Here is a 27,395-nt window from a genome sequence, read left to right on the forward strand (position 1 = left end):
CACACCTGGCATTTGAAACGCAGTACAACCATACACACATCCACACAGACCTCACACAAACGCAAAATCTGCCACAATGATTCACACACGCACACACACAATAAACACATGCCCCACGTGACAATAATCCAAATGAAATAGTGCCACTTGCTGGAGCAGAAGACCAAGTAGACGGTTTACAGAACTAAGACAGAAATCAATCACTGACTAAATGTCGCTGACTTAACGATGTTTGCCCACAGCCTGGATTCGGCAGCACGAAATCTCGTGGTCCTCAATATTTAATCCCAATAGCCCCATTGTGTACTCGTACCATAGAAGGCACTCTTTGAATAAACGGTTCTAATCACTTCTCAACCTCCATCGAGTTCCTTAAAGCTGGAGTCTTGATGCTATCAACACGCTATTACACTCTATCCTCAAGTTATTATCCTCTATCAACAAGCTAATGTCTCTAGTAGACGCTTTTGTCATGCTATCAATATATCATCATGCTACCGACATAAACCATATTTATGTTTTCAACATGCCATCATTATGCCATCAACGTGTCATCATCATGCTACCGCCATGTCACCATCTTGCTTATCAACATCCAATAGCCATGCTACCGACAAGCTATCAACACAGCTACCTAACATACCATCATGCCAATAATACGTCTAATAGTGCACCTCTTCTTAAGATTACAAACAAAATTGATTTGTGGAAAAAAAAAGATTGTATCAGTGCATTCGGTAAAAATGGGTTAATTTCAAAAGGACGCCGATGTCTAAATGTTACACAAAAAAAATAGACCATGAGTTAATGAGTTAAAGCGTGGCGTGAATGTATGACAGATGACTGCATTTGCTCCTCAGTTGGGATGCTATGACAATGTATGACATTAATGCTATTGACACCTTGGCACTTTACCAACCGTCCTCTATTCTATGATTTCAATGAACGCACGTTACGTTCCTAACCAAAAACACGGGGTGCTATTAACACGTCCTATGAAAAACACGCACACACATACAAGCATGCAATCAGCGGTCCTCAGCCTGAGACTCGTGGATCCTAGTTGTGGGATCAACACAAATTGTCTACCATTAGTATGAGAGTAACCACTGGCACCAGGAACGTTTTTAGGCCATAGGGTTCTTTTTATTTTTTAAATCAAATACATCAAGTCTATATTCTATAAAGTCCAAGTTACTCTATATGAGAAAGACAAGCGAGATTGCGCTGAGAGAGTGTTACAATAATCTCACCTGGTGAGGCCGATGTATGCACCGAATTACGCAATTTCGGCTCCATAAAGTACGCGCGCTCTGTTTGAAATTCATATAGGCTGTTTGTCCTCCTTCAGTCGTAACGACTAAGGTTCCTCTCGTAAAACATGTTTTCATGTGACTGTGGAGCCTTATTTTGGAGAGACACTCCAGTCCACATAGATCTCAGGCTTTCCCTTTGGTGGTACAGAAGCCTAAAACGCTTTTCTTCCGGAGCTGAGGCATATGTTGTTGTTTTTTTCACTGCCCATAGCTTTCTTGATCCACCATCTCTCTCCACAATATTTACAAGATACTCAGCCTGACGTATACATAGCATTGCTTTGACGATCCCTGTAACCGCCGGGCTGCTAAGCGCTGCTTTTCAAACCCTAAACTAGTGTTTTATGAATTCCTGTCAAGCATGACGCAAGGTCGAATGAATAGTTAGGGATTTAACATGAAGTCGCCGACAAATAATACACATACAACAACACGTCTATAATCAGTAAATTCCTTGGACGTTTTGGACCATAAGATAATGATGTGTTGTTACTTGTTGATACCGATGGAAGCAACGGAGATGGCGCTCTGTAACAGAATGATAAGTGAAATAGTGTCTCTTCTGACGGCCACATTATGATTACAGTCCTTGACAAAGCCCCACAAGGCATAAGAATGGCTCATCTGGCTCTAATTGGATATGAACCACGGGGGTAGTGAAAAGAAACGCTTATGTATAGACCACATAAGAAGTCGGAATTAGGATAAGGATGGGCGATAAGAGAACTTGTTTGCATTTAGATATATATTATTCCGCCATGCGGTACCTATTTTAAAAGTACGTGGTTATGTGCTCATCAAAGAGCCTCTAGTACAAACTGCGAGCCCTAGATCTATAGTAGATGACATATGTTGCTTACAGAAATGTGTCCTGCTCGTTGCGACATATATATTACGACATTAACTACTTCCAAATAAAGAAACGAATCTCTTCCTATTGACAATTACAGACTTGCGCAATGAAGCAAGCAAGACAATTACGTTTGAATAAACGTGTCTGTTTGGTACACATGTCAGGGTAAGAACAGTTTCATATACAGTACATGCGATAAGCAATTTTTTTGTTAAATGGCTGACATCGACTTGGGCAGAAGAAACACGTTCTGTTGACACTTTCACTTTCTGTACCCGAGTACTTTGGCCTGAGACTAAACGACGCCAATTAGAAAATGCAATCACGATGCTCAAACACTTATTACTTCAACGCACCCTTTATTCCTTCATAGAACCATTCAAGAGACATGGTTAAAAAAAATCTCTCTACTGTTTCTTTAACTTGTATATTTAAACAAAAAAAAAAACACAACGTAATCTCGTACTTTTTAGAAGCTCTTTTTAAAGTCAACGTTAGTACTAGACCTGACTTCACGTTTAAATTTCGTGTGTTCCAACTAGAGATGGGAATCGAACCCATCTTTTATAGTTCGGATTCGGTTCGGTCAGAATTAAGTTCAGGTTCGGTTCGTTTCCCATCTCTAGTTCCAACATACAAGAAGGTTATTACGACATCTTTGTGCCAGTGTGTGTACTCGCCACTATACAAACCTAAAGTTTTAGAGTCACTTTTTAATACCAATGTTTATTCTTTAACTGCAGCTTCGAATATTTTAATCCGAACTATTACTCGTTATCAAGCACTAAATCATTCCATATGTAGCTGCTATAGGTTGAATTGTTTCTCTAATTAAAGAAAGAAAAGCCACTTGTATTGAGCCCAATAATACTTCAATGAAATAAGGACAAACTCGCATTGAACAAATTATTAGATTGTGAGGTATAAAATAAAAGATAGAGGCGACAAAACAAAAAGTCTCTCTAAGACTCTAGGTCTCTCTCTCCTTGCATCAACACGCCCCTCATTCCCTGCTGTACTCCTCTGCCAGCAAACAAAGCTCAATACTGATTACTGATTTTCCAAGTAGTGATTCGTTTCACTTTGCTATTCAACGAAATCGGTTAAACATTAAACAAGCTAACACTAACATACTGGATACTTAGTACTAGTGAAACAAGTGGATCTGGAGATTCAACAGAGAATGCTGAGCATGTCTTCTTAAGCTGCATAGTTTATAGAGAGATGCTGGCACCAAAACACGGGGAGCTACCTGATATGGAAACCAATGCGAAGTTCATTTTAGATATAGGACTGGTTATCTGGACCCTTAAGGAGGCGCGGCAAAGCGCTTGGCTTCCGAACCGGGTTTCCGGGTTCGAATCCTGGTGAAGACTTGGATTTTTAATTTCGGGATCTTTAGGCGCCTCTGAATCCACCCAGCTCTAATGGGTACCTGACATTAGTTGGGGAAAAGTAAAGGCGGTTGGTCTTTGTGCTGGCCACATGACACCCTCGTTAACCGGTGGCCACCTACACATCCTCTGCCCTATAGATCGCAAGGTCTGAAAATGAAACTATCTGGACCCTTTCACTTGATTATGAGAACTTAAAAAAAGGAAGACGGATAAGACGTCTACAATCTACCATCACAGTAAATCTAGTCAAAACCAACAGGAGATATATCTGCGCAGAAGTGCAGCATGTTTATACGAAGTTGTGTGTCATATAGAATAGCTGTCGCTAAGTTCATCAACCCCGCGAACCGGAAATGTAACAAGGGAATGCACAATCTCCATGTAAACAGGGAAGAAAAAGAGCGTCTCCCAAAAGATGTGACAAACAAGGCTTGTTAGATAAATGACTAATGCATCCAAAAATAGTTTTGAACATCAGAAACACCAGTCCCCTGGAGGTTCAAAGTAAATCAGCCGTCGTCTGTAAAAATGTAGAGTGACACATGCTGAGTAAGTTCACGTATGATAATCTTTTTAATACCCAGACTCTACACTATCCAAGTTGTCTACAGTGACTCTACAGTAAAACGTGACTTGAAATTGATGCATAATGAAAACACAGAAAAAACACAAAGATCTTCACTTGACCTAAATGCGACTTTTGGTAAAAAAAAAATGTTTTAAAAATCTGTCTCTCTAAAACTGTGGGGCGCGCCTTCAGGATGAGGGGGGGGGGGGGCGAATTGCTGACAAGATGGGCAGGAAGACGTGTTGTTTTTTTTTCAAGGATAAAATTTTTTTTTATGATTGCCTATCAGTTATAGAACCATACTTAAATATTAAACAAGCAACAACAACAACAAAAAAAGACAAATTTACAAAATAAAGATGTCAAATTAATTGGCATTATTTAATCCCCTAAATATGATCTATCATACTATTTTCGCCACAAGATCGATTGAATACGTTCTTTTGAAGAACATATTTCAATATACAATTATAAAATCTACCCGTCACAACGGCCAAATTTCTCTTGAGTGACTTACAATGGTCTGTTACTCTTTTGCGTGAACAAACCCTCAAGCTGTCTAAAGAAAGGAAACAAACCCTCAAGCTGTCTAAAGAAAGGAAACAAACCCTCAAGCTGTCTACAGAAAGGAAACAAACCCTCAAGCTGTCTAAACTCAAGCTGTTTAAAGAAAGGAAAGTTGCAAAACAATGTATAAGTTAAAGTCTAGCTTGCTTCTATTAAAGTGATAATATTTACGTTTAAATGTGTGGGTCGTGATAAATGGTATATCACCTACGACTCCTTGTGTCTACAGCTCTTCTGAGACACTCTTTGATTTTACATGTTTACATTGTTTTTGGTAGAGAAAAAAGCTGATTCATAAAAGCTTACAGTAGCTATCTGAACTCTATAATCTCTTTTTATATTTCTTATTAAAAATTCTTCTTTTAAAATCTTGATTTGAAACAAAAAAAAAGGTCATTTCAATGCATTACATACATGGTTATTACAGTAAGTTGTAATGTATTATAAACAAAGCAAAATAATAATAATAATAATAAATTACGAGGTTTGAAAGTAAAAACAAAACAAAACTCATAGCTAGGTCTATGGGCCTAAGGCCTAAGATTTGCTTCCATTAAGAAAAAGGACTTCACTATGAAAACAAAATAGGGTCTCTCGTCGAAATCTTTATTAATGTATTCCTATTCTCTTCGTTTGGAATTTAGATATGTTCAACGTGCGATGCAGAATTTTGTCTGCAGTGTTCAAACGGACGATATAGTAATTGCAGAATTTAGGCCTACCATTAGAAATTGCAGAATTTAGGCCTACCATTAGAAATTGTAGAATTTAGGCCTACCATTAGAAATTGTAGAATTTAGGCCTACCATTAGAAATTGTAGAATTTAGGCCTACCATTAGAAATTGCAGAATTTAGGCCTACCATTAGAAATTGCAGAATTTAGGCCTACCATTAGAAATTGCAGAATTTAGGCCTACCATTAGAAATTGTAGAATTTAGGCCTACCATTAGTAATTGCAGAATTTAGGCCTACCATTAGAAATTGTAGAATTTAGGCCTACCATTAGTGTCACAGATTACATTATAGAATTGTTTGTACATTTCACTTTTGAAAGTAATATAAGCCCTCGACATGAGTCTCGGGATTTAATCCTCAAATTTAGACACTTGTCATTCAAGTCAGGATTTACCCAAGGGACTTAGTTAGTATGTTTGAAATCTATTGGTTGATTTGAATTTAAACAAAGACATTTTTGAAAAGAGTTAGCGCCAGAGAATTGGCGGTAGTAAGAAGGTAAAGTCAGTCGATAATATTAAGTCCTTGTAGCTAGTCACGTTTCTAAGAGCTCTGTTTGAAAAGCCTTTGTAATATGTTCCATGCTCATTGATTTGTAATTTGTACATAACTGTACTTACGTTGTATTTAATAAAGTTCCAGAGTTTTGTTTTATCAAAGAATTGTCAATTGTGATTCTAGATCTTCGTTTTTTGTTAACTATTGAATTCAAGTAAAATCCCCGGCATCACAACACATCGTGACATCATACCATCTGAATGTTGTGACATATTTGGCACTCTCCGACTAACAAAAGTTCATGGACAACTTTTAACGAAATTTATTCAAGATCTAGATCTGGGACCAATTTCTAAACTCTTCAAAGGAACTTCATTCTTATTTAACGGAGGACAGAATTTCTGTGTTTAACAGGTCAGTTGGTTATCGATAATTCTTTTATAAAGATTTTCGTTAGAGTTACGTCTAACTCACGAAAACTATTATTATATGTAATTGGCAAAAGGAATAAGACCAATATACATACTAACTGGCATTATTAAAAGACCAGTAAGTCAAATAACTGGCATTATAAAAAGACCAGTAAAGTAAATAACTGGCAGTATAAAAAAAGACCAGTAAATCAAATAACTGGCGTTATAAAGAAGACCAGATTTAACCAACTGTTAAACCAGTAAAAAGTACATCGGCTCAATAGATCTATATTATTATTATATCTGAGATAAAGCCAAAATCCAGATATTGAACATTTTGCTCCAATACAAGAAACTAACAAAGAAATTAAATATGGCTTCCAGTGCTAGAACACAACGATTCTTCGAATTGATAGAATTTGCCAAAGAAAAGCAAATTTCAAAGCCAGACCAGTGGGCAGAGAAACAAGAAGAGAAAGAATATCAAGAGCAAGAATCTGAAAAACAAAGGCAAGATTCTGAAAAACGCATACAATTAGAAGAAAAAAAAATTACAAGAATCTGAAAAACGCATGCAATTAGAAGAAAAAAAATTGCAAGACGCCGAGAAACAAAGGCAAGAAGCCGAGAAACAAAGGCAAGAAGCCGAGAAACAAAGGCAACACGAAAAAGAAAAAATGGAATTCGAAAGGCAAAATAAAGAAAATAAAGAAAGCATTCCAATTCAAGGTCACTCAAGTATGTTTGACAAATACAGATTAATGAACAAAATATCGGCTTTCAACGAAAACATTGACAATATGGACTCGTATCTCATAAGATTTGAAGAAATAGCTACAACATCCGGTCTACCTGAAGCACATTGGTCGAGCTCACTCCTCACCCTTTTGACTGGCAAAGCTGTCAACATTTGCTCACAACTGTCCATCAATGAACGCAGCACTTACTCTGATATCAAGGAAGCTCTACTGCGCCAATACGGAGCAACCTCAGCCAACTATAGAAAGAAATTCTATAATGAAAGGCCACAGCAAAATGATGATCCTCAAATTTTTGTAGCTAATATGTCAATGTGGTTTGATAGATGGGTATCCATGGCAAAAATAGAAGAAAGTTACCAAGCTCTTCGTCAACATATTATTATCGACAACATCACCCATGCTCACTCAGAAGATATTCAATCCTACATTATAGAGAGAAATCCTACTGATATACAGACATTAACCAAGATCATCAGACAATATAAAGCAGCCTATCCAAACAAGTCAGTCAAACCATCTGTTGAAGAAAATTTTGTCTGCTTTGCTCAAGACAAAAATGCAAGATATAAGTCAGATGACAAAGTCATATGCAACAAATGTCATAAACTAGGGCATTTCACGTCTCAATGCCGCAGCAGAACCACAGAATGTTCATTTTGCCATAAAAAGGGTCACCAAACTCATGAATGTTGGAAAAAACAGGCAGTCTCCAAAAATCAAAATTTTGATAGACCCACATCACCAACTCAAAGATACAGCAATAGAGAGCAATACAATCTCAACAAAGCACCTGGAAACAATAAACCAGATAACAACAAACCTCGCTACAGAAGTCATTCACAGGACTCCAGACCACAATATATGCCAAACAGAAGCTCATATAACAGAAGCTATTACAATGAGCACTCAACTATGACAGTCATTGCAAAGTCCAATGGTCTCAAATTTTATCCAGGCTTTGTAGGAGACAAGAAGGTGGAAGTTCTTCGTGACACCGGAAGCACGTCCACATTAGTACATGAACGCTTCGTACACGCAAACCGTTTCACAGGCAACCACGTCCAAGTCACTGCATTCAACGGAACTGTCAGCAAGTTACCTGAAGCCATCATTTATGTTACTACACCATTCTTCAGTGGTCAAACCAAAGCATTAGTAACACCCAATCTACCAGTGGACCTAATCATTGGAAACATAGAAGGAGTTAAAGAATGCACTCCTCAAGAACTTGCTGAATGTACAAATGCCATAGAGCAAGGTCAAAAATGTTTGGCAGTAATGACAAGATCCATGTCCAGACAACAAGAACATTTGGCACCTGAACAAGTTAGCCCAAATAATCACATGGCTACCTCAGTTACTCAAGTTATGCAGAATGCAACAGAACCAATTACTAGTCCAGTAGCCAGCAACAATCAAGAACACTCAACATGGACACCCCCAGTTACACCAAGCCCATCCCTACCGGTCATAAGTCCACCTCCAATTCCCGAATGTCCATTGTTGAACTTTGAAGAACAAGACGACATGCCCAGAGTCTCTAGCAATGATACAAGAACTCTAACTGGTCAAACTGAAGTACATCAAGACAAGTCTCAAGAACCAGAAGCAGAAACTAAAGAAACTTATACTCAATCAACTTTGGCTATACCAGACAAAAGAAAAACTTTTCAACTTAACTCTACCACTCATACAAGTATTCCTCATCTGAAAGAATGTGAGTCAACTCAAGAAGCCATTACAACCAAGAACATTGAAAGTCAAAGAATATTACATGAACACATGAAATCAAGATATTTTGCTCAAGGAGATCAAGTCAATTTACTGTTACCAGATTGGAGTAACAAGCTGTTCTACAAATGGCAAGGTCCATTTACCATCACCAGAAAGATTTCCAACCTGCTTTATGAAATCAATGTCAACAAGTCAACCAAAGTATTTCATGTTCATATGTTTGAACATTACCATGAAACAGATAATGAAGACATCAAAGCAGAAGTTGATAATTTTACAAGCTTAGCAACTATTCCTGAGGAAGAAGAAGAAACATCATCAACACCCATTCCTGAGATAGATGTTTCATTACCAGCATCAAATCAAATTGACATTCCCAAGGTCATCACTCTGAATGACATAGCACTACAAACAGTGAAGAACATTAAAGTGTTTCCAGACCATGCAGATTTCTTTACCAGTGTTTCTGAAACATTTCCAGTACTGCAATTTGAAAACAACCCAGAGAGCAATAACATTGACAACACCAAGTTTCATCCTCCTTCTACTCAAGGGGCAACTTTTCTTCAGAAAGGAACAAATGAACTTCTTCAACATTGCTGTATTGACCGATTGAACTCAGACTTGTTCAGTCATTGCTCTATTGAACATTCTAATGCAAAGCATTCTGCTACCATTGTTCTACAGCGTCAAAGTTCATCAACCAGAAAATTGAGTTTTGGTTTCGGACAGTTCTTATTTTCACCAAACTCAAACGCGGTTCAATCAGACATTATCTGTGAGATCATTATAACATGGAGACAACAGCTTCATAAACTGAAAGACCTTTTCTTCAAGTTTAGAAAACGCACATGCACATTCATGTCGGCAATTCAGAAGGGTTCTGAACATCACACTTACATTTTATATATGTACTATACCATAATTAGTGTCACTTGATCCATTATCATTCATACTCGTCAAGGAAGAACAGTATTCAGTTGTACTTAATCAATTAATTTGTTTACTCACTTTTTCCACAGGAGTTCTATATCAGATGTTGTATTTATTTCAGCACCAAGCAACCCACTGAGGAAGGTCACTCATTCAAGATACTTTTTAATTATGTTTCAGCATATTTGCATATGACATGCATCAGACATCTTAATTTTTAAATCATGAGCATTTTATTTCAGGTATTTTATTTCAGGTATATTATTATTGCATATATCCTATTATAATAGTACAGATACATGACTTATAATTGAAATTCTTCATTGCTTCACACATATTAAGATTTATATCACATTGAGTATTATTTTCTCAGAAGATTGTCATGTACTATCACAATTATTTTTTCTATGTCAGTTTTTCATATGCAATATATTTTTCCATGTACACATTTTCACATTAGTACTAACCAAATGAGTTATAATGTCATATTTTAATTCCATCATGAAGCTTCATAATTTATTCAATTCAAGATTTAATTTATCCAATTATTATGCTTTGTACAACTTTTGATATTGTTCATGACAAGCATTGTCTCATTTTCATAACCACTTGAATAGTGACACAGGTATTCAAAGTCATAAATAATTTTATTCACTGCATTTACATTTTTTTATTATTGTTATTATCTCCAAGTTGACTTTATTTTGTCATATGTTACCTCAACCATTTTTCTATAATTTCATGTATGGTATTTTGTGTATATTTAAATAATTTTAATACATCGAGCATTTCTATTACCATACAAATGCTAAATGGAGGAGGGGGTAATATGTCACAGATTACATTATAGAATTGTTTGTACATTTCACTTTTGAAAGTAATATAAGCCCTCGACATGAGTCTCGGGATTTAATCCTCAAATTTAGACACTTGTCATTCAAGTCAGGATTTACCCAAGGGACTTAATTAGTATGTTTGAAATCTATTGGTTGATTTGAATTTAAACAAAGACATTTTTGAAAAGAGTTAGCGCCAGAGAATTGGCGGTAGTAAGAAGGTAAAGTCAGTCGATAATATTAAGTCCTTGTAGCTAGTCACGTTTCTAAGAGCTCTGTTTGAAAAGCCTTTGTAATATGTTCCATGCTCATTGATTTGTAATTTGTACATAACTGTACTTACGTTGTATTTAATAAAGTTCCAGAGTTTTGTTTTATCAAAGAATTGTCAATTGTGATTCTAGATCTTCGTTTTTTGTTAACTATTGAATTCAAGTAAAATCCCCGGCATCACAACACATCGTGACATCATACCATCTGAATGTTGTGACAATTAGAAATAGTAGAATTTAGGCCTACCATTAGAAATTGTAGAATTTAGGCCTACCATTAGAAATTGCAGAATTTAGGCCTACCATTAGAAATTGTAGAATTTAGGCCTACCATTAGAAATAGTAGAATTTAGGCCTACCATTAGAAATTGTAGAATTTAGGCCTACCATTAGAAATTGCAGAATTTAGGCCTACCATTAGAAATTGTAGAATTTAGGCCTACCATTAGAAATTGTAGAATTTAGGTCTACCATTAGAAATTGTAGAATTTAGGCCTACCATTAGAAATTGCAGAATTTAGGCCTACCATTAGAAATTGTAGAATTTAGGCCTACCATTAGAAATTGTAGAATTTAGGCCTACCATTAGAAATTGTAGAATTTAGGCCTACCATTAGAAATTGTAGAATTTAGGCCTACCATTAGAAATTGTAGAATTTAGGCCTACCATTAGAAATTGTAGAATTTAGGCCTACCATTAGAAATTGCAGAATTTAGGCCTATCATTAGAAATTGTAGTTTGAAATGAATAAGTTACAATAGAACGGAACTCATGAATATGTTTGGTCACTCCGAAGTAACCATTTATCTTGAACCACTTCAAGTAGTCAGGAAGAAGTAAACGCAAAACGATAGTTTTTAGGGAGAGAAAAAAAATGGAAATATGAAAAAGTAATAAATAAGATAAGATTGAAGTATCCTTATATAATGATATTTATAGGATATGTTTGGTATTAAGGGATAGTATTTAAAAACTATTTCTGAAAATGTGTAGTCCTGATTGCAACTACACCTGAATAGAATGTTAAGTGGGCTTAGCTTTTGTCAGCGATATATTCAGTGGAAAGTCCGTGTTATTAACGTGAAAGTCAGTGACACTAACGTGAAAGTCGGTGACACTAACGTGAAAGTCGGTGACACTAACGTGAAAGTCGGTGACACTAACATGAAAGTCAGTGACACTAACGTGAAAGTCAGTGATGTCACGTGTTTATTACGTTTATTTAACTGGCAGATCTTGATGCTATAAACTTGTGACATATGTGGGTTCGGAGGTGCCTTGATTAAGTTCAAACACTTTAATAATCAATGAAGTAACAAAGTGCTGATATGTTTTCTTCAGTTTTAATTATTTAAAACTTGAACTTGAAACAACAAATGTATGTATAAAGATATATAAAACAGATACAGGATTCAGTGAAAATGATCAAGAGTAAATATTTACTTTAAAAACTAGCGACTTCTAAGCCTAACTTTCTAGCTCTCCCTCGTCTCAAGCTAACACTCCGCCTTTTATATCTTTCTTTAGGATAAAGAACAGTGACAATTCAATACCCATCCTTGACTCCTTGACCCGTTTACATTTAATTTTCCTTTTGATTGTTAATTATGTTTCCCTGCTGTAGCCTTGAACTAAGCTTTAATCGGCGTCTTTCTGGCATTGAGGCGTGAGTGCGCTGACCTGATTTGAGATAGGTACAATGTCCTCATTTTGTGAACAATGAGGTGTCACTAGGAACTGTGTTTGTAATTTAAGCTATGTTAATTTTGTTTCCCTGCTGTAGTCTTGAGCTAAGTTTTAATCGGCGTCTTTCTGGCATTTAAGCGTGGGTACGCTGACCTGATTTGAGATAGGTACAATGTCCTCATTTTGTAAACAATGAGGTGTCACTAGGGACGTGACAAGTGACACTAACGTGAAAGTCGGTGTCCCTAAGATGAAAATCAGTGTCACTAACCTGAAAATCAGTGTCACTAACCTGAAAATCAGTGTCACTAACCTGAAAATCAGTGTCACTAACGAGAGAGTCAGTCATGAGTGAAAACGTAAGAGGCACTAATAAGAAAGTTATTAAAGTAAAAGTCGTGAACGTCGGTGTCACTAACGAGAAGGTCAGTGTCACTCATGAGAAAGCCATTATCATTAACGTGAAAGCCAGTGTCACAAGCGTGCAAGTCAGTGTCACTCATGAGAAAGCCATTATCATTAACGTGAAAGCCAGTGTCACAAGCGTGCAAGTCAGTGTCACTAATGAGAAAGCCATTATCATTAACGTGAAAGCCAGTGTCACAAGCGTGCAAGTCAGTGTCACTAATGAGAAAGCCATTATCATTAACGTGAAAGCCAGTGTCACAAGCGTGCAAGTCAGTGTCACTAATGAGAAAGCCATTATCATTAACGTGAAAGCCAGTGTCACAAGCGTGCAAGTCAGTGTCACTAATGAGAAAGCCATTATCATTAACGTGAAAGCTAGTGTCACAAGCGTGCAAGTCAGTGTCACTAATGAGAAAGCCATTATCATTAACGTGAAAGCCAGTGTCACAAGCGTGCAAGTCAGTGTCACTAATGAGAAAGCCATTATCATTAACGTGAAAGCCAGTGTCACAAGCGTGCAAGTCAGTGTCACTAATGAGAAAGCCATTATCATTAACGTGAAAGCCAGTGTCACAAGCGTGCAAGTCAGTGTCACTAATGAGAAAGCCATTATCATTAACGTGAAAGCCAGTGTCACAAGCGTGCAAGTCAGTGTCACTAATGAGAAAGCCATTATCATTAACGTGAAAGCCAGTGTCACAAGCGTGCAAGTCAGTGTCACGAAAGTGAAAGACAATGCCACTAACATGAAATAATTGTTCAACGTCGCACATTAGGGACTCGGCCTCCTTGTAGTCCAATTAAACCTTACTATTTTACTCTGCACTCGTGAATGGGACCAGTTGTCTTGAGTAGTAGACATAGTGCATGCATGCATCTCATTCAATAGCAGAACCTGTTTGAGGAAGTCAAAATCACGTGACCATCTCGATATAGTTTGATGAGAAGTAACAAGCTTCAATCCACACAGATCTCAAGGGCGAAGCAGTTCAAAGGTGTTGGAACATGATGTCACAGCATTCTGAAAAACGAGTCTTGCTAAAACCAACACACATTTTAATGTGCATGTACAAATACATTCATTTTAGTCCTCGTCAGAAATATTGAAAAAAAAAAAAAATTTTGAAGTTATCCAATCCCAATTGTAACGATAACTATTTAAAAACTGAGGGAAGTTTGTAACTCGTATTTTTTATTTATATTTTTTAAAATTGATTTCTTTTCTTTTCACTTTGGCTTAGATTTTTTGTTTCAAGCACCACTTTTCCAATGAGCGAAGCTGACAGCGGAAGTGAAAGAAGCTCTCCACGAGAGGAGGCAAGGAAAGCATTAGCTTCTCCTTAGAATCGTCTTGAGCAAATGCTGCGAGTGACAGGGTCAGATTGATCTCGAATGATGTCATTCAGAAAGTATAGAATAGAGATCCCCAAAATTCTTTCGTTATTTCTTTCTCTCTTTCTTCTTTCAATACTTTGTATACTTCTTAATCATTGGATTCCAAAAGCCGCGTATTTATCTATCACAAATACAATCTCTCTCTCCCTCCTAATGTCCATATGTTAGTATTACATGTACGTCTACTTTTTCTGTCTATATTTTCGAGATTTTTAAAACGCTCTTGAGTCCAACAATGTCTAATGGGTACCAGACATACAATGAGGAAATAGAGGCGGTTGGACGTTGTGCTGGCCACATGACACCCTTGTTAACATCATCATAGAAAATGTCGAGATGGACATCATCTGCCCGCAAAGATCGCAAGGTGTGAAAGAGGGCACTTATATAAATATATTTTTTGATAAATAAATAAATAATCTCTATTTATGTATCCAGGAACTGACTATCTGTCAATCTAAATATCTGCCTGACACAAGTTTCATCGTCATATTGGTCAGTTCCCAAAAGTACAAAAAAAAACCCAACAACAGCTAATGGTATTTCTCCCACCTCGCTACTTGAGCCCAAGGCGAGTTCCAGCACAAAAAGGCAATAATTCTATATCCGTGTCAGAGAGATCAGAACTAGGGGCAACACACAATGAACAGTGCCCCCTTCCAATCTAGCACTATTTTACTACACTGAAAGACGACGATAAGAGGAATAACTGAGTGTGTTTAACAATACTTGTTTAAAAGAATGTTATTGTTATTCATCTGGTTGAGTTAACTGACAACTCCTTCGTGTTCGTCTTATTTAATTCATTAACACGTTTATTTTAAACTTTCTTCTTCCTTTTACCTGATTATTTTGACTTCAGAGCAAGAAGAGAAAATGGAATCGAATATTCTTTTGCCTGTTGGGATTGGGCAGGTCGGGAAGGCACTTGCTCTTGGTCTATAACTCTATATGGAAACATACAAATATTTGGCACATTCGCAATGGAAACAAAAAAAAGGGGGGTGTGATCATTATTTTAAATAAGAATAGTTTCTAGTTTCCTTCAACATAATAATATAAGCTCTCAATAAAATGAACTATAAAACAAGCAAACTATCAAAAGTGACGATAAGTTGTGTCGAATATGACGATATTTTACTAAAGGATTGTGTCGTTAGTACTATTCTTCAATTCTTGTTTTACTTTTAATATATGTTTTCATTGTCACAACCGCACGCCGGGGATGATTGAATTATTGAAACACTGAAGAGACTCCAAGATGTACTCTTAGTTCCACTACAATGAATAAGCTTTTACTTTCAGTACTCAATGAAGAAATTACAAAATTATATCAGTTTCAACTGAAATCACTTCAATAAAACTGTACTACTAGGTCAATACTTTCAAAAACAGCACACTATTTTTCCTTTGACACAATCTGCAAAAGATCTCACAGCTCAGCAGCAATAAAGCTGGCTAGAAGATGAAGAAGTCAATACTTTCAGGAATTCAAGAATTTCCAAGGACCCCGACTAAACAAATCTTTTAATCGTCTTTTCTAGAAGCAAGACTCTTCTTTTTCCAATATTTCCCTTTTCTATAAGATTGTCATCAGCTACTTTTGACTTGATCTCACTATCCTATTGGTTCATACGTAACAAGCATGTGGTTACCAGGGGATTTTACGTTGACCCGAGCATTTCTAGAATTGGGTCGTAGCTAACTGATGTATCGATCCGTGACATTAAATAGTGACGGAAAGCCACACATTAATCTATGCCATTTCCACATTGCAAGGTTTATCCCCTTCCTCTTTTTCTATATGAAACTAAATTAATTAATTACCACTAATTAACTATTAACTATTAATTTTTTTTTATTGATTCTTCTGTTTTCATCAGTAATTAATAATTATGCAAAATTTCAATTTGATCCGAGAATGGGAAGTGAGAGAAAAATGTGTTAAAGAATCCACCCAGACAGACAGACGGAAGAAGTGAATTAATAAAAGCATTGTTTAAAAAAAAAGTCCCTTAACTCTAACAGAGCCCCGACCAGGCGTCGAGATTCGAACTCGATCGTGAGCCAACTGTATAATTCCCAGCCCAATCAGAGCAGGGTTGTTTGTTTTTGTTGTTTTGTTTTTACACAAACCGCCAAAAAAAAAAAAAAAAAAAAAAGAGCGCACTAATAGTGCAGCTTTAGATCCAATGAATATCTCATGATGTTCAATCGATAACCTTCACCAAGTATTGCATGGCAGTGACTACCAAATTGGGTGACAGGGGAACACAATAGGCAGGGAGAGCTCGCTGCCCGACGCCAAAACATTTGATGCATTTGCAATGGGCGTTTGCCGCTTAGTTTGACAACACACAATCATCAACACAAAAAGTATGTGATCATTTTAACAGACTCCAACGTGGCAGCAAAAAAAAAACAAAAAAAACAAAGAAAACAAAACAAAACAAAAACAAAACAAAACAACAACTGGAAATGCACGTGACAGTGACGTCGCCATGGCAACGTATTGTAAACACGTCAAGCCAATGTAAACACAGGCCATAAACTAGTAGAGTCTGTTGAGCTGGAGTTAGGGAGGGCCCTTACACTTCCCTTTGAGATTTTTTTTAAATTTCCTACACAATGTTCATAGATAGGAAGGTAGATAAGTAAGTAGGTAATCTCACGTGCTCTAAGGGCGTAAGTCTCGTTACCTAAGGGGGTTTCAGATACGGTAGTTAGTTACATATACGTAGGTATGCAGATAAGACCGACAGACAGACAGACAGATTGATAGACAGACAGACAGACAGACAGACAGACAGATAGATAGATAGATAGATAGATAGATAGATAGATAGATAGATAGATAGATAGATAGATAGATAGATAGATAGACTAGACTAGAAAACACGTATCCCTCAGTGGGGCAGGACAAACTAATTCAAGGGGAGGTATTCCGGTCCATGTGTATTTAAACTAAGAGTATAATTCAAAGTTCATCTCCCTGATTTCAGTGGGACTTGCCCAGACAGTAAAGGACCGGACAGTAGTCTCAAGCATCATTATACAGGGGAAACAACTTGCTTGTTAAAAGGTTGATTTTTTAAAATGTTTCTCATTTCAACAGACTACAGGGCTTCTAACATTGAAATATAAACGACAACAACAACACACGGGTCCGAGTTTCTAAATTATAGTAGTAATTGTTTTTATTACGGAAATTAATGAGAATTCAACAAAATCAACCCGTTCAAAACTATAGGTACTGTAATAGCAGATCATTAACACTATCTCGAATCCATATCGCATTACATTTACAATAGCATACGTAATTTACATAAGTAGATGTTTAAACTAACAGGTAGAGATGGGAAATGAACCGAACCCGAACCGAACTAACCGAACTCGAACCTCACCTATGACTGAACCAAACCCGAACTTTAAAACTGATCGGTACGAACCGAACCGAACGAACTGTTCTTACCTTGACCTAATTGAATCAAAAATTTGCAATATTTTTCACTAAGAAAAATACAAACTTAATTTCAGTAAGATAATAGGAGAGTTATTTTTTAAATTTTGGAAAACTCAGCTGGATCATTTTGGATCTTCTTTTAATTCACCTCGACTGGCACTGTAACATTCAATATTTGTTTTAATGAAATGGGAGAGTCGAAGAAACGAAAAGTAGACTCTGAATGTAGAAACTACCAGGAAAAGTTGGACACGTCTTTGCCTAGAGCACGAAAATAAGCCAATATTTGTATTGGTATAGCAACATTATGAAATCATAAACAAATATTGCGGCATTCTTAGTTTGAGCCACCAAGAAAAAATTGCTAAGAAACGCCTAGAGATTAGAGAATGAACGAGAATATTTACTAAGAAGGGACAAGAAAATGAGTAAGACCGACAGACAGACAGATAGATAGATAGACTAAGAGACAGAGCAGCAAAGCTGGAAATGTTTACATTAACGCCGACATATCTGATAACGCTCAAATCTTGCGGTATGTAAAGCAAAATTTTAAATCACAGGAAAGATATCTGCTATGAGGAACATGCATTGGGACCACCACTGGCAAAGACTTGTTCAAAGAAGTTTCAGACATCATGGAGGAGGAGGTTTCTTTCCTATGGGAGACATTAGTGGGAGTGACTACAGATACCGCCAGAAGTATGGCTGGATGACATAGCGAACTGGCAGCATGAGTTATTAGAAAAACTGTTAAGTCAAACGGAACGTCTGTGGCAAGAAGTTGAATCAGGCTGACATACGAAATTGCAACTCTTCCTTTAGCAGGCGGAAAGGGTGAAACCAATGTGGCGTAATCGCCTCGCAGACGAGCATCTAGATTCAGTGTTTCAACTTGGTGTCTCATCAATGCAGTGAGATCTTCAAAAGTTGGTTTTGGATAAACTTCCTACATCCCATGGGTCAATGTAATGGTCACATGACACCCTCGTTAACCGTACTATAGATCGTAGGTCTAAAAAGAAAACTTTTTTTTCAATTATATCCACGGGTTTCTAATAAAAATGCTTTATTTTTTTTATTTAAGTTTTTTTTTTAATCTTTTCTGTGATGTGGTCCGTGACATGAGTGTTGGGAATTAAAATGACCCACCGGCCGAATAAGGTTTCACTTCGCTGTTTTATGTCATTAATAATTGAATTAAACCTTATTACATGTATCTAGCTTTGCTATTACCTAATTTCATGACATCGAACCGAACCCGAAACCGAACTTTAGACCAGACCGAATCGAATCGAACCCGGACTATACTCATCATCGAACCGAACCCCGAACTTAGATCTGACCAAACCCAACCCGAACTTTAAAAGTTGGGTTCGATTCCCATCTCTACTAATAAGGCACCTACCAACACATATTTGGTTTATATTTTTAATAACATATTTCCGATAAAAGTAAAAAAAAATAAATAAATTTTGAAAGCTAAGACAAGCGGACGGATGAACAGCACAAAGCAGCTGCTTTTTCTTACTATAGCGGCTAAAAAAAAATCTAAAATTTAAATAGAATCTATTTTTAAAATGTGTTATCTCCGGCAGGAACTAATCCCGACTAAATTATCCAATAGTTATTTCCAAGTTAAAAAAAAAATATTTAAATTTTATTTGTTTCCAAAAACTTCCCACATAAACACTACATAATGTATTCGTGTGTGGACAGGATAGGCCTCTTCAGTTCCATTCAACTACACTGAAAGCGGCGAATCTATTTTCTGGTACTCAAGGCTTTAAATAATAACCGTAATAATAATAATTTTGATAAAATAAATCAAAGAAAAAAAACTACCAGATTCAGGGCAAGAAGGGAAGTAGAGATGCAGAATCGATAAGTTGTTTGAGCCAGAGACTAACATTGAACGTTGGAACACGCGTCGTCAGCGCAGAGCAATGGAATGAAAGAAAGAAAAATATTCTTAATGATGGACAAAGATTGCTTCATGAATGAACTCTTGTGTCACGTGACGGTGTCTAACAATGGCGTCCGTCAGTCCGAAGGCTAAGCAATGTTCTAAACTAGATTTATGGTATGATTGAAGTCGATGACTCTAGGACGGAGCCGGGTTCGTGTCGCACACGAAAGAGGGGAGGGGGGGGGGGTCGAGAGCGCGTGGTTGGTTTAGGTGAGCGGGAATGGTGACTACGGAGGGACACACTTATTGAAAGGTTTTAATAGTGCCCCGAGTGGACGAGGACAAAATGTCGGTCAGTGTGGACGAGATCTTGTTTCGTTGTCTTTTAGTCACAGCATTCCGGTTATGAACTTTGTCGGTGCGTGTTCGGTATTCCTGCTGCACGATTGGGCCGCACCTTGGCTGCCTGTTTAGATGGCATTTGTTTTCAGCCAGTCTTTCAATCTTGTTCCCGCTATAACTCCATGATGTCTATGGCGGTGTGGAGACTTTTGGTGCTTAGGGCTGTCTTGGGTGTTGAACATCTGCAACTCAGTTCTCTTGGAGATCCAGTTTGAGTTAAGAGCACGTCCTGACTTGAGACTGTCGTGAATGACATTTTGTTTGATAGACATTTCGTTAGACAGACATTTTGTTTGATAAAAATTTCGTTAGACAGACATTTTGTTTGATAGACATTTCGTTAGACAGACATTTTGTTTGATAAACATTTCGTTAGACAGACATTTTGTTTGATAGACATTTCGTTAGACAGACATTTTGTTTGATAAACATTTCGTTAGACAGACATTTTGTTTGATAAACATTTCGTTAGACAGACATTTTGTTTGATAGACATTTCGTTAGACAGACATTTTGATTGATAAACATTTCGTTAGACATTTTGTTTGATAGACATTTCGTTAGACAGACATTTTTTTTGATACACATTTCGTTAGACAGACATTTTGTTTAATAGACATTTCGTTAGACAGACATTTTGTTTAATAGACATTTCGTTAGACAGACATTTAGTGACAAATACTTAGATTCACAGACAATTCACAGTAAATAACATTTTGGGACGGACGTACCGAACTGAGCGAGAGGACATAAAGCATTCATTATTGGTTTTCCTCTTTATCTTTCCCCACTCTTAGATTGTGTTTTGTCGAAAGACTTATAACAGTAATAGACATCAGCTATATAAGTGTAGACAATGAACACAATGTATCACAACATAAACTACTCATATTTTTTAAACATTATTAATGTATTCCACACTAACTTATACAAACTTAGACATTTATTAAAACGCACTCTGACTTTATACAATGAATGGTGTTCCTACACAAAGAAAAAAAAAGATCAAAGGACGTTACAGAAATGTTATTTACCTATTAATGAAGTATCGATTAGCATTGGTGGAGGGAAGTCGAAACCCATTAACACAACAACAAAAAGTTCTTAATTAAGTAAACAAACACACACACAAGAGATTTGATGTTTCCTTTTTGTTTGGACTTTTTTTTTTCGTTTTTGATTTCCTTTTTTTTTAAAGTGTTTTCAGTTTCAATATAAAAAAAAAGAGAAAAAAAAAAGAGCCTATAAATGTAGCTGGTGTGTTCCTTCGGAACAAAGAAATCATGACTGATGAAAAAAAAAAAACCGGAACCTATAGATGTAGGTGATGTGTTCCTTCATACAATAAATCAGGACTGGTGAATGGGAGAACAAAAAACTGAGAACGATGGCGAACTAGCATGGTGGTACCAGAAAGTTTTGTCCGGACCTCCGACTGGCACAAATTTAACAATAAGAAATCCAGATTCAACATTATCGTGACTGACACTTGATTGGAAGAAAAAAAAACGTCTTAAAATAATAGAATTATGTTCTTAATTGCAATCTTTTTTAAAACTCGAAATATGTTTTATTTCCAAACTGAGCAAACGATGGACAGGTGATGCGTAAATACTTAAAAAGAAAGAGAAAGAAAGAAAGAAAAAAAGAGAAAGAAAGAAAAAGAGAAAGAAAGAAAAAGAGAAAGAAAGAAAATGAGAAAGAAAGAAAAAGAGAAAGAAAGAAAAAGAGAAATAAAGATAGAAAGTATGAGTAATGAAGAACAGGAAGAGAGCAAAAAATAGGGTAGAACACTAAAAAGATTTTTAAATTAGATGATGGATTTCTTAATTAATATTTTTTTTTTATATAACGTGCTGTAGCACATACTAGCACACAAATGTTACTATGACACATTTATCGACTAAAGTAACTGGGGAAGCCAGAGACTCTCTCCACCAGAGACCCTTCATTCAGTCGATGCTCCATTGTCATAGCACTGACACTAAACCTAGTGCCACACAAATGTCAAAGAGGGCATGACTTAATGATCAAGTCAGTCATTTGATAATTAACTCTGGGGCTTCCAAAGAGACGGGTCTCCCATTCGTAATCACTGGTAATAAGTAGACAACAAGAGTTTAGTAGAAAACACGTGACCTCGTGACATTCCCATGAAATATTGTTTCCTAATTGTTTATCAATCTTCAACTGGAGCCCAGGGGATTTCGAAGTGAGTCATGGGATAAACAATAAATACATTATTTTGGGGTCACAGAGGTATGTGCTTGTGTAGTTAAAAACTATTTCTTTTACAGCGGTGATGTCTGTGCTGGATGTGTCACAAAATATGTTAAGTCACAGCCTAGGACTCCGTAGCCACGTGATTCACTGCACTCCGTCTTGTTCTCCAGACTCGAAGACAAGCCTTATTATTTTTACAATGCATTGAATCAAAACTCAAGGGAAACTGAGATGGATATAGTTGACACAAGGAACGATGGGATTGGGCACTTGGAGCCTACCTAGCAGCGAAGCGAATTAATCCTTCAACTTCAACAAAGAATAAACTGGGTTTGCCCATTAACGGACCTTGAAGGACACATCTCCTGATACTCGGGATACAATGAAAGAGGAACGCCAATATAGAACGCAACACAGCGTGAAAGTCTCGCAAAGTACGGGGAATTACACATAGCCACGAACCGTCTGCCACATCTCTCTGCGACGTCTCCAGCAGAAGACTAAATTGGAGCTTTTTCTTTTTCTTTTTTTTAAACGATTTTACACTATTTATTTATATTGGCGTCCCATTAGTGTCCGTAATTCCTCTCTATTTCTCTAGCCAAAAAAATAAAATAAAATAAAATCAAGCACATCTCATTTTTATAGTATTAAGTAATTCTCATAATGAAACTATCTATTGATGGTTTTTTCTGGATAACGCAGTGGTTAGTTAATAGGTCTGCTTTACCAATGACTAGCCTCAAAGATAGATGATTATACAGAAAAAAGATGTTTGACTGAACACTTAGGATTGTACTTCTAAACGCATTATTGAAGATTTTATTCTTTTAGCTGGCGTGAAGTATTCCTCGGTCGTACAGTTTCACTTCAACGCTAGAAGCATAATAATAAATACTCTCGCCCCCCCCCCCACCCCAGTCAAAACATGGATGACTAAGTTCATTTGTTCACGTGCAATTCTTACAAGATGTTTTAGCGATTACGAATCTTATTGAAACATACCGTCAAAATCGGCCCAGGCATTTCTATACAGTAGTCCATAAATTGTATATCATACGATGGGCCTCCAAATATAGGCCTATCTGTTTTCAAAATCATAATGTTATTTTTATAATGTATCGATAACTGTATTCACGCTCTATATCTTTATAAGAAATATAGGCCATATGTTGCTTTTTAATAGATATGTTTATAGGCCCTAAAAGGATGAAGCCTACTAATAGCACTGTCTACGGATGTAGTCTATTAGATTATTTTTGAAAATGTGTTAGATTAAATTAGTATTACACTATAGTCTGTAAAAGATGTTTTTAATATGAATATTATAAAACCTTAAACAATTTAATGCGTGCCATAGTGGCATTCATGAGGCCCTTTAGGCCCATTTGAGTACCGGCCCACCGGGCATTTGCCCAAATGCCCATAGAGCCAGTCCGCCCCTGGTTAAAATTTTTTTAGTACATTGTCATTAGACATGCCCTTTAGAAAACTATAGACAAACACAACATTGTGTACAAAAACAACAACAACAAAATGTACACATAGAACATTCTGTACATATAACACATGTTCTAAAACAGAACATTGTGTACATTTACAAAGAATTGGACAGGAAGTAAAGAAGTACAAATGTATTTTAGTTTATCCCTGCCATAGTTTGAACAGGGCATGCCAATTATAGGACACCTACGAAACAAAACTACAAGAACTGTAATAGCCTTACGACCCATGTCATGAAATCGAATTCAGAATCGGAATCGTGAACACCACAACAATAGTCCCACGTGACTCTATCAGATATTAGCAAACATCGCCAGAGTTGCCCCACTTAATAAGCTGAACTTGCACCCTGGGAAATTACTTGGGGATAGAGAAATTATTTTGGAATAGAAAAGGGCCCGATCACCAGCCACCAAGATGAGTCACTAACTGAATAAACACTTGGATGACTTTGTCTGTCAGTACATAGTTTAAGTACCCCCTGACACTGGCCGGTAAAAGTAGATGAAAAGTCATCAAATGGTCAAATGTTGAGCAAGTAATGACATTGTGATAGTGAGGCAGTTTGATCAGTTGCCTAAACCTCACAAGCAGAAACAATGAAATACGGCCGTTTATCTGAATCAGTTTGTTTCGTGGCGGTTAAAAAGAAAAGTATCGAATCCCAACAAGTGTGGCAGACTATTTGATGATTGACCAGGACTGGACATATGAGCTTGCAAAATGTACAAATACGATGATCAATAAATTTAAGAAATCTATGTATGTATACGTTCCTTAAACAAAGAAAATTCAGAAATGTAAAAAGTCATCTCTAGGTAGTCGGTTTATTTGTTTCCAAACTCTAGACATTATAAGCTTACAGCCACGTGATCACATTTAGTTTCTTATCTTATATATCTTATATAATACAGACGTTACTTCAAAAAAGAAGATGATTACGTCCTACGCGTCATGCATTTAGTCATGCATATTAACCAATGACTTAAATTCTGCCAAGTCACTGGTTTTCCTGGCTAGCTCAGGCAACCCATTCCATGCTCTAATAGCACTAGGGAAGAAGGAGTATTTGTACAAATTTGTCCTAGCATATGGGACGAGGAATGTGCCTTTATCTTTGTGTCTTTCAGAGTATTTTATTAAATTTTGTTTTTGTATTTGAAGATTATGGTTCAGTGTTTTATGTATTATTGCTACTTTACTTTTGAGTCTTCTGTCCTGAAGACTTTCTAAATTTAGTGATTTTACTAAAGGTGTTACTCTAGTCAAATGTGAATATTCGTTTGTTATGAATCGCACTGCTCTATTTTGTGTCTGTTCTTAATGTTTTCTTGAGTTGAGGGGTCCCAAACAGAGGATGCATATTCTATTATTGGCCTAACCAAGGTTAAATAACATTTTAGTTTTATGTTCTTATTTGATTTATAGAAGTTTCTACTGGAGCAAGTTACATTGAGAGAAGTGATAGAGTTGGAATAAGGTGCCAAAGAAATATGAGTCACACAATCAGAACGACAGAAAAAAAATGGAGTGATTGATTATGATTATGCTGACTATCTTCGTACATGTGAATCCATGGTAATACAAGTATTAAATTTTTTTTTAATCATAAGAGCTCCCCACACACACACCCATACACACACAAATACATTAAATTCTTCATTAAATAGTATACGTGTCTAATTGAAAACCTATTAGGTGTTTTGTTTTAGTTAAAATATATTCTTTTTTTCTTATATGCTTATTTTTTTTCAGTAACTTTCGACTTTTTGATGTTTTAAAAATCAAGGGAAACAATTCGTAAAAAATTGTTAATAATTCAAATTATCTATTTGTTTCCCTTAAGAAGCACCACTATTTTTTATTTTTTAGGATTTTTTAAAATATTCGTTAACTTTTCTACTACTACTACTAATATAATTATAACAATAAATTATAGAAGTGCATGAAATTTAATAAAGATAGATATATGACTTTTGAATGTACATTTAGTTGGCATTCTTTCAATACTAAACAATGTGTATTATATAATTTTAAAACAAAATTCCTCCAGGATAATAATGACATTTTTAGAGGTACTTACTGAAATCAAAAACTTTAACTCTGATTTTATTTTTCTCTCCAGTTTATCCACCCCCTGCACTTTCAGAAGTTGATGAGTTCTGTTCCGAAGAGTTTCAGCATATGTTATGTAGTCTCCCAGCTGTGGCCAGGGCTCTGCCATTTCCATCACAGATTTTTAATGAGTGATGAACTAGTCAACAGACTCCAACAGAATTCTTGAAATTCAATTAAAATAGAAAATTGAAAGCAGTATCAAAATCCACAAGTTATTTTTTATATATTTCATTAAGAAATGACTAGTTATAGGATAAAACCAATGTTGGCTAAGAAAAATAAATCATAGGAATACATTACAATGTATTAAAGTAATTAAAATTATTAATAATTATAATAATTCAAATACTAAATGAAATAATTAAAAGCCCTTATTATATTGAAAAAAAATATTTTACTAATCTAAGTAGGGTTAGCTTTGATGGTCATAAAAATATATTGCATCTTAGCTAAAACAGGCCCACTATAGTAGAGTGGTATGGGCCCTTGACTGTATCATAATGGTCATAATGGGTTTGAACCCCAACCTCTGCTATCCTTCCAGGAGGTTTAGATTAGGATTTAATAATCTTCTTTTCTATAGGAACATCTGAAAATGGCACAAGTGACTCACAAGTCAAGTTAAACAGTTCCAAAACCGATCTACATCTATAAGTATAATAAATCTAAGGCCTAAGGATTCTAGATCTCTAGATTATCTAGATTTTTATAGACCTAGATTCAATGATTTCAATTCAAATTATCAATCTGAATCTGATTTAGATCTAGTTAAAAAAAAACCTAGCCCTAACCCTAGGAAATCTAAAATATCATTTAATTTGCTGCTTGGTTGTGCAGTACATGCATGCTGGACTGTTGTTCAGTCATGTTGATGGTCTTGGGTTCTTGATCTGTCTTTTAATTTACCCATATGGCATTTTTAATTCTACAAGAGACTTTCACTTATAGGGCATTTCCAAGAATCTAAAGATAGAATAGATTCATATCTCTTGAGATTTGAGGAACTAGCTAAATCTTCTGGCAACTCCAATATAGTCAAAATCATAATAAATCCTATAAAGATCCTTTTTCATCGTAACTTCATTCAACAAAACAACATTCTTCTTTTGGAATCAGAAATACTTCATTTTCTCTATCTCAACACCAAATTCTAGAATCTAGATCTAAGATTGAATGGTATTTTCAGGCAAAATAAATGTATTTTCTCAGTAGAGAGGCCAGCCATTTTTCATTTTGGCAGGCTTTTCTTCCAGAGCTGAGGTCAATGGTCTTTTTGGTCACCATCTGTCCCCACATAGTGCAGTCTAGGGTTATGTCTTCCCAGTAATCAACGTTAATGTTTACTGCTTTGAGGTCCCGTTTGATTACATCACCATATATCCAAGATAGGGATGACTAGGTT

At 36.1% G+C, this 27,395-nt stretch overlaps 1 protein-coding gene across 1 annotated transcript in view; it reads right to left on the reverse strand.

Moving 5' to 3' along the window:
* Window positions 1–27,395, reverse strand: part of LOC106060449 (UPF0415 protein C7orf25 homolog) — a 132,476-nt gene that overhangs the window by 103,327 nt on the left and 1,754 nt on the right. Inside the window, exon 2 of the mRNA XM_056023689.1 lies at window positions 25,959–26,154. Coding sequence (XP_055879664.1) covers window positions 25,959–26,105 — 147 coding nt within the window. The 5' untranslated portion in view covers window positions 26,106–26,154. The remainder of the gene's footprint in view (window positions 1–25,958; window positions 26,155–27,395) is intronic.

This window comes from Biomphalaria glabrata, chromosome 1 (genome assembly GCF_947242115.1).
Source record: "Biomphalaria glabrata chromosome 1, xgBioGlab47.1, whole genome shotgun sequence".
NCBI lineage: Eukaryota > Metazoa > Mollusca > Gastropoda > Planorbidae > Biomphalaria > Biomphalaria glabrata.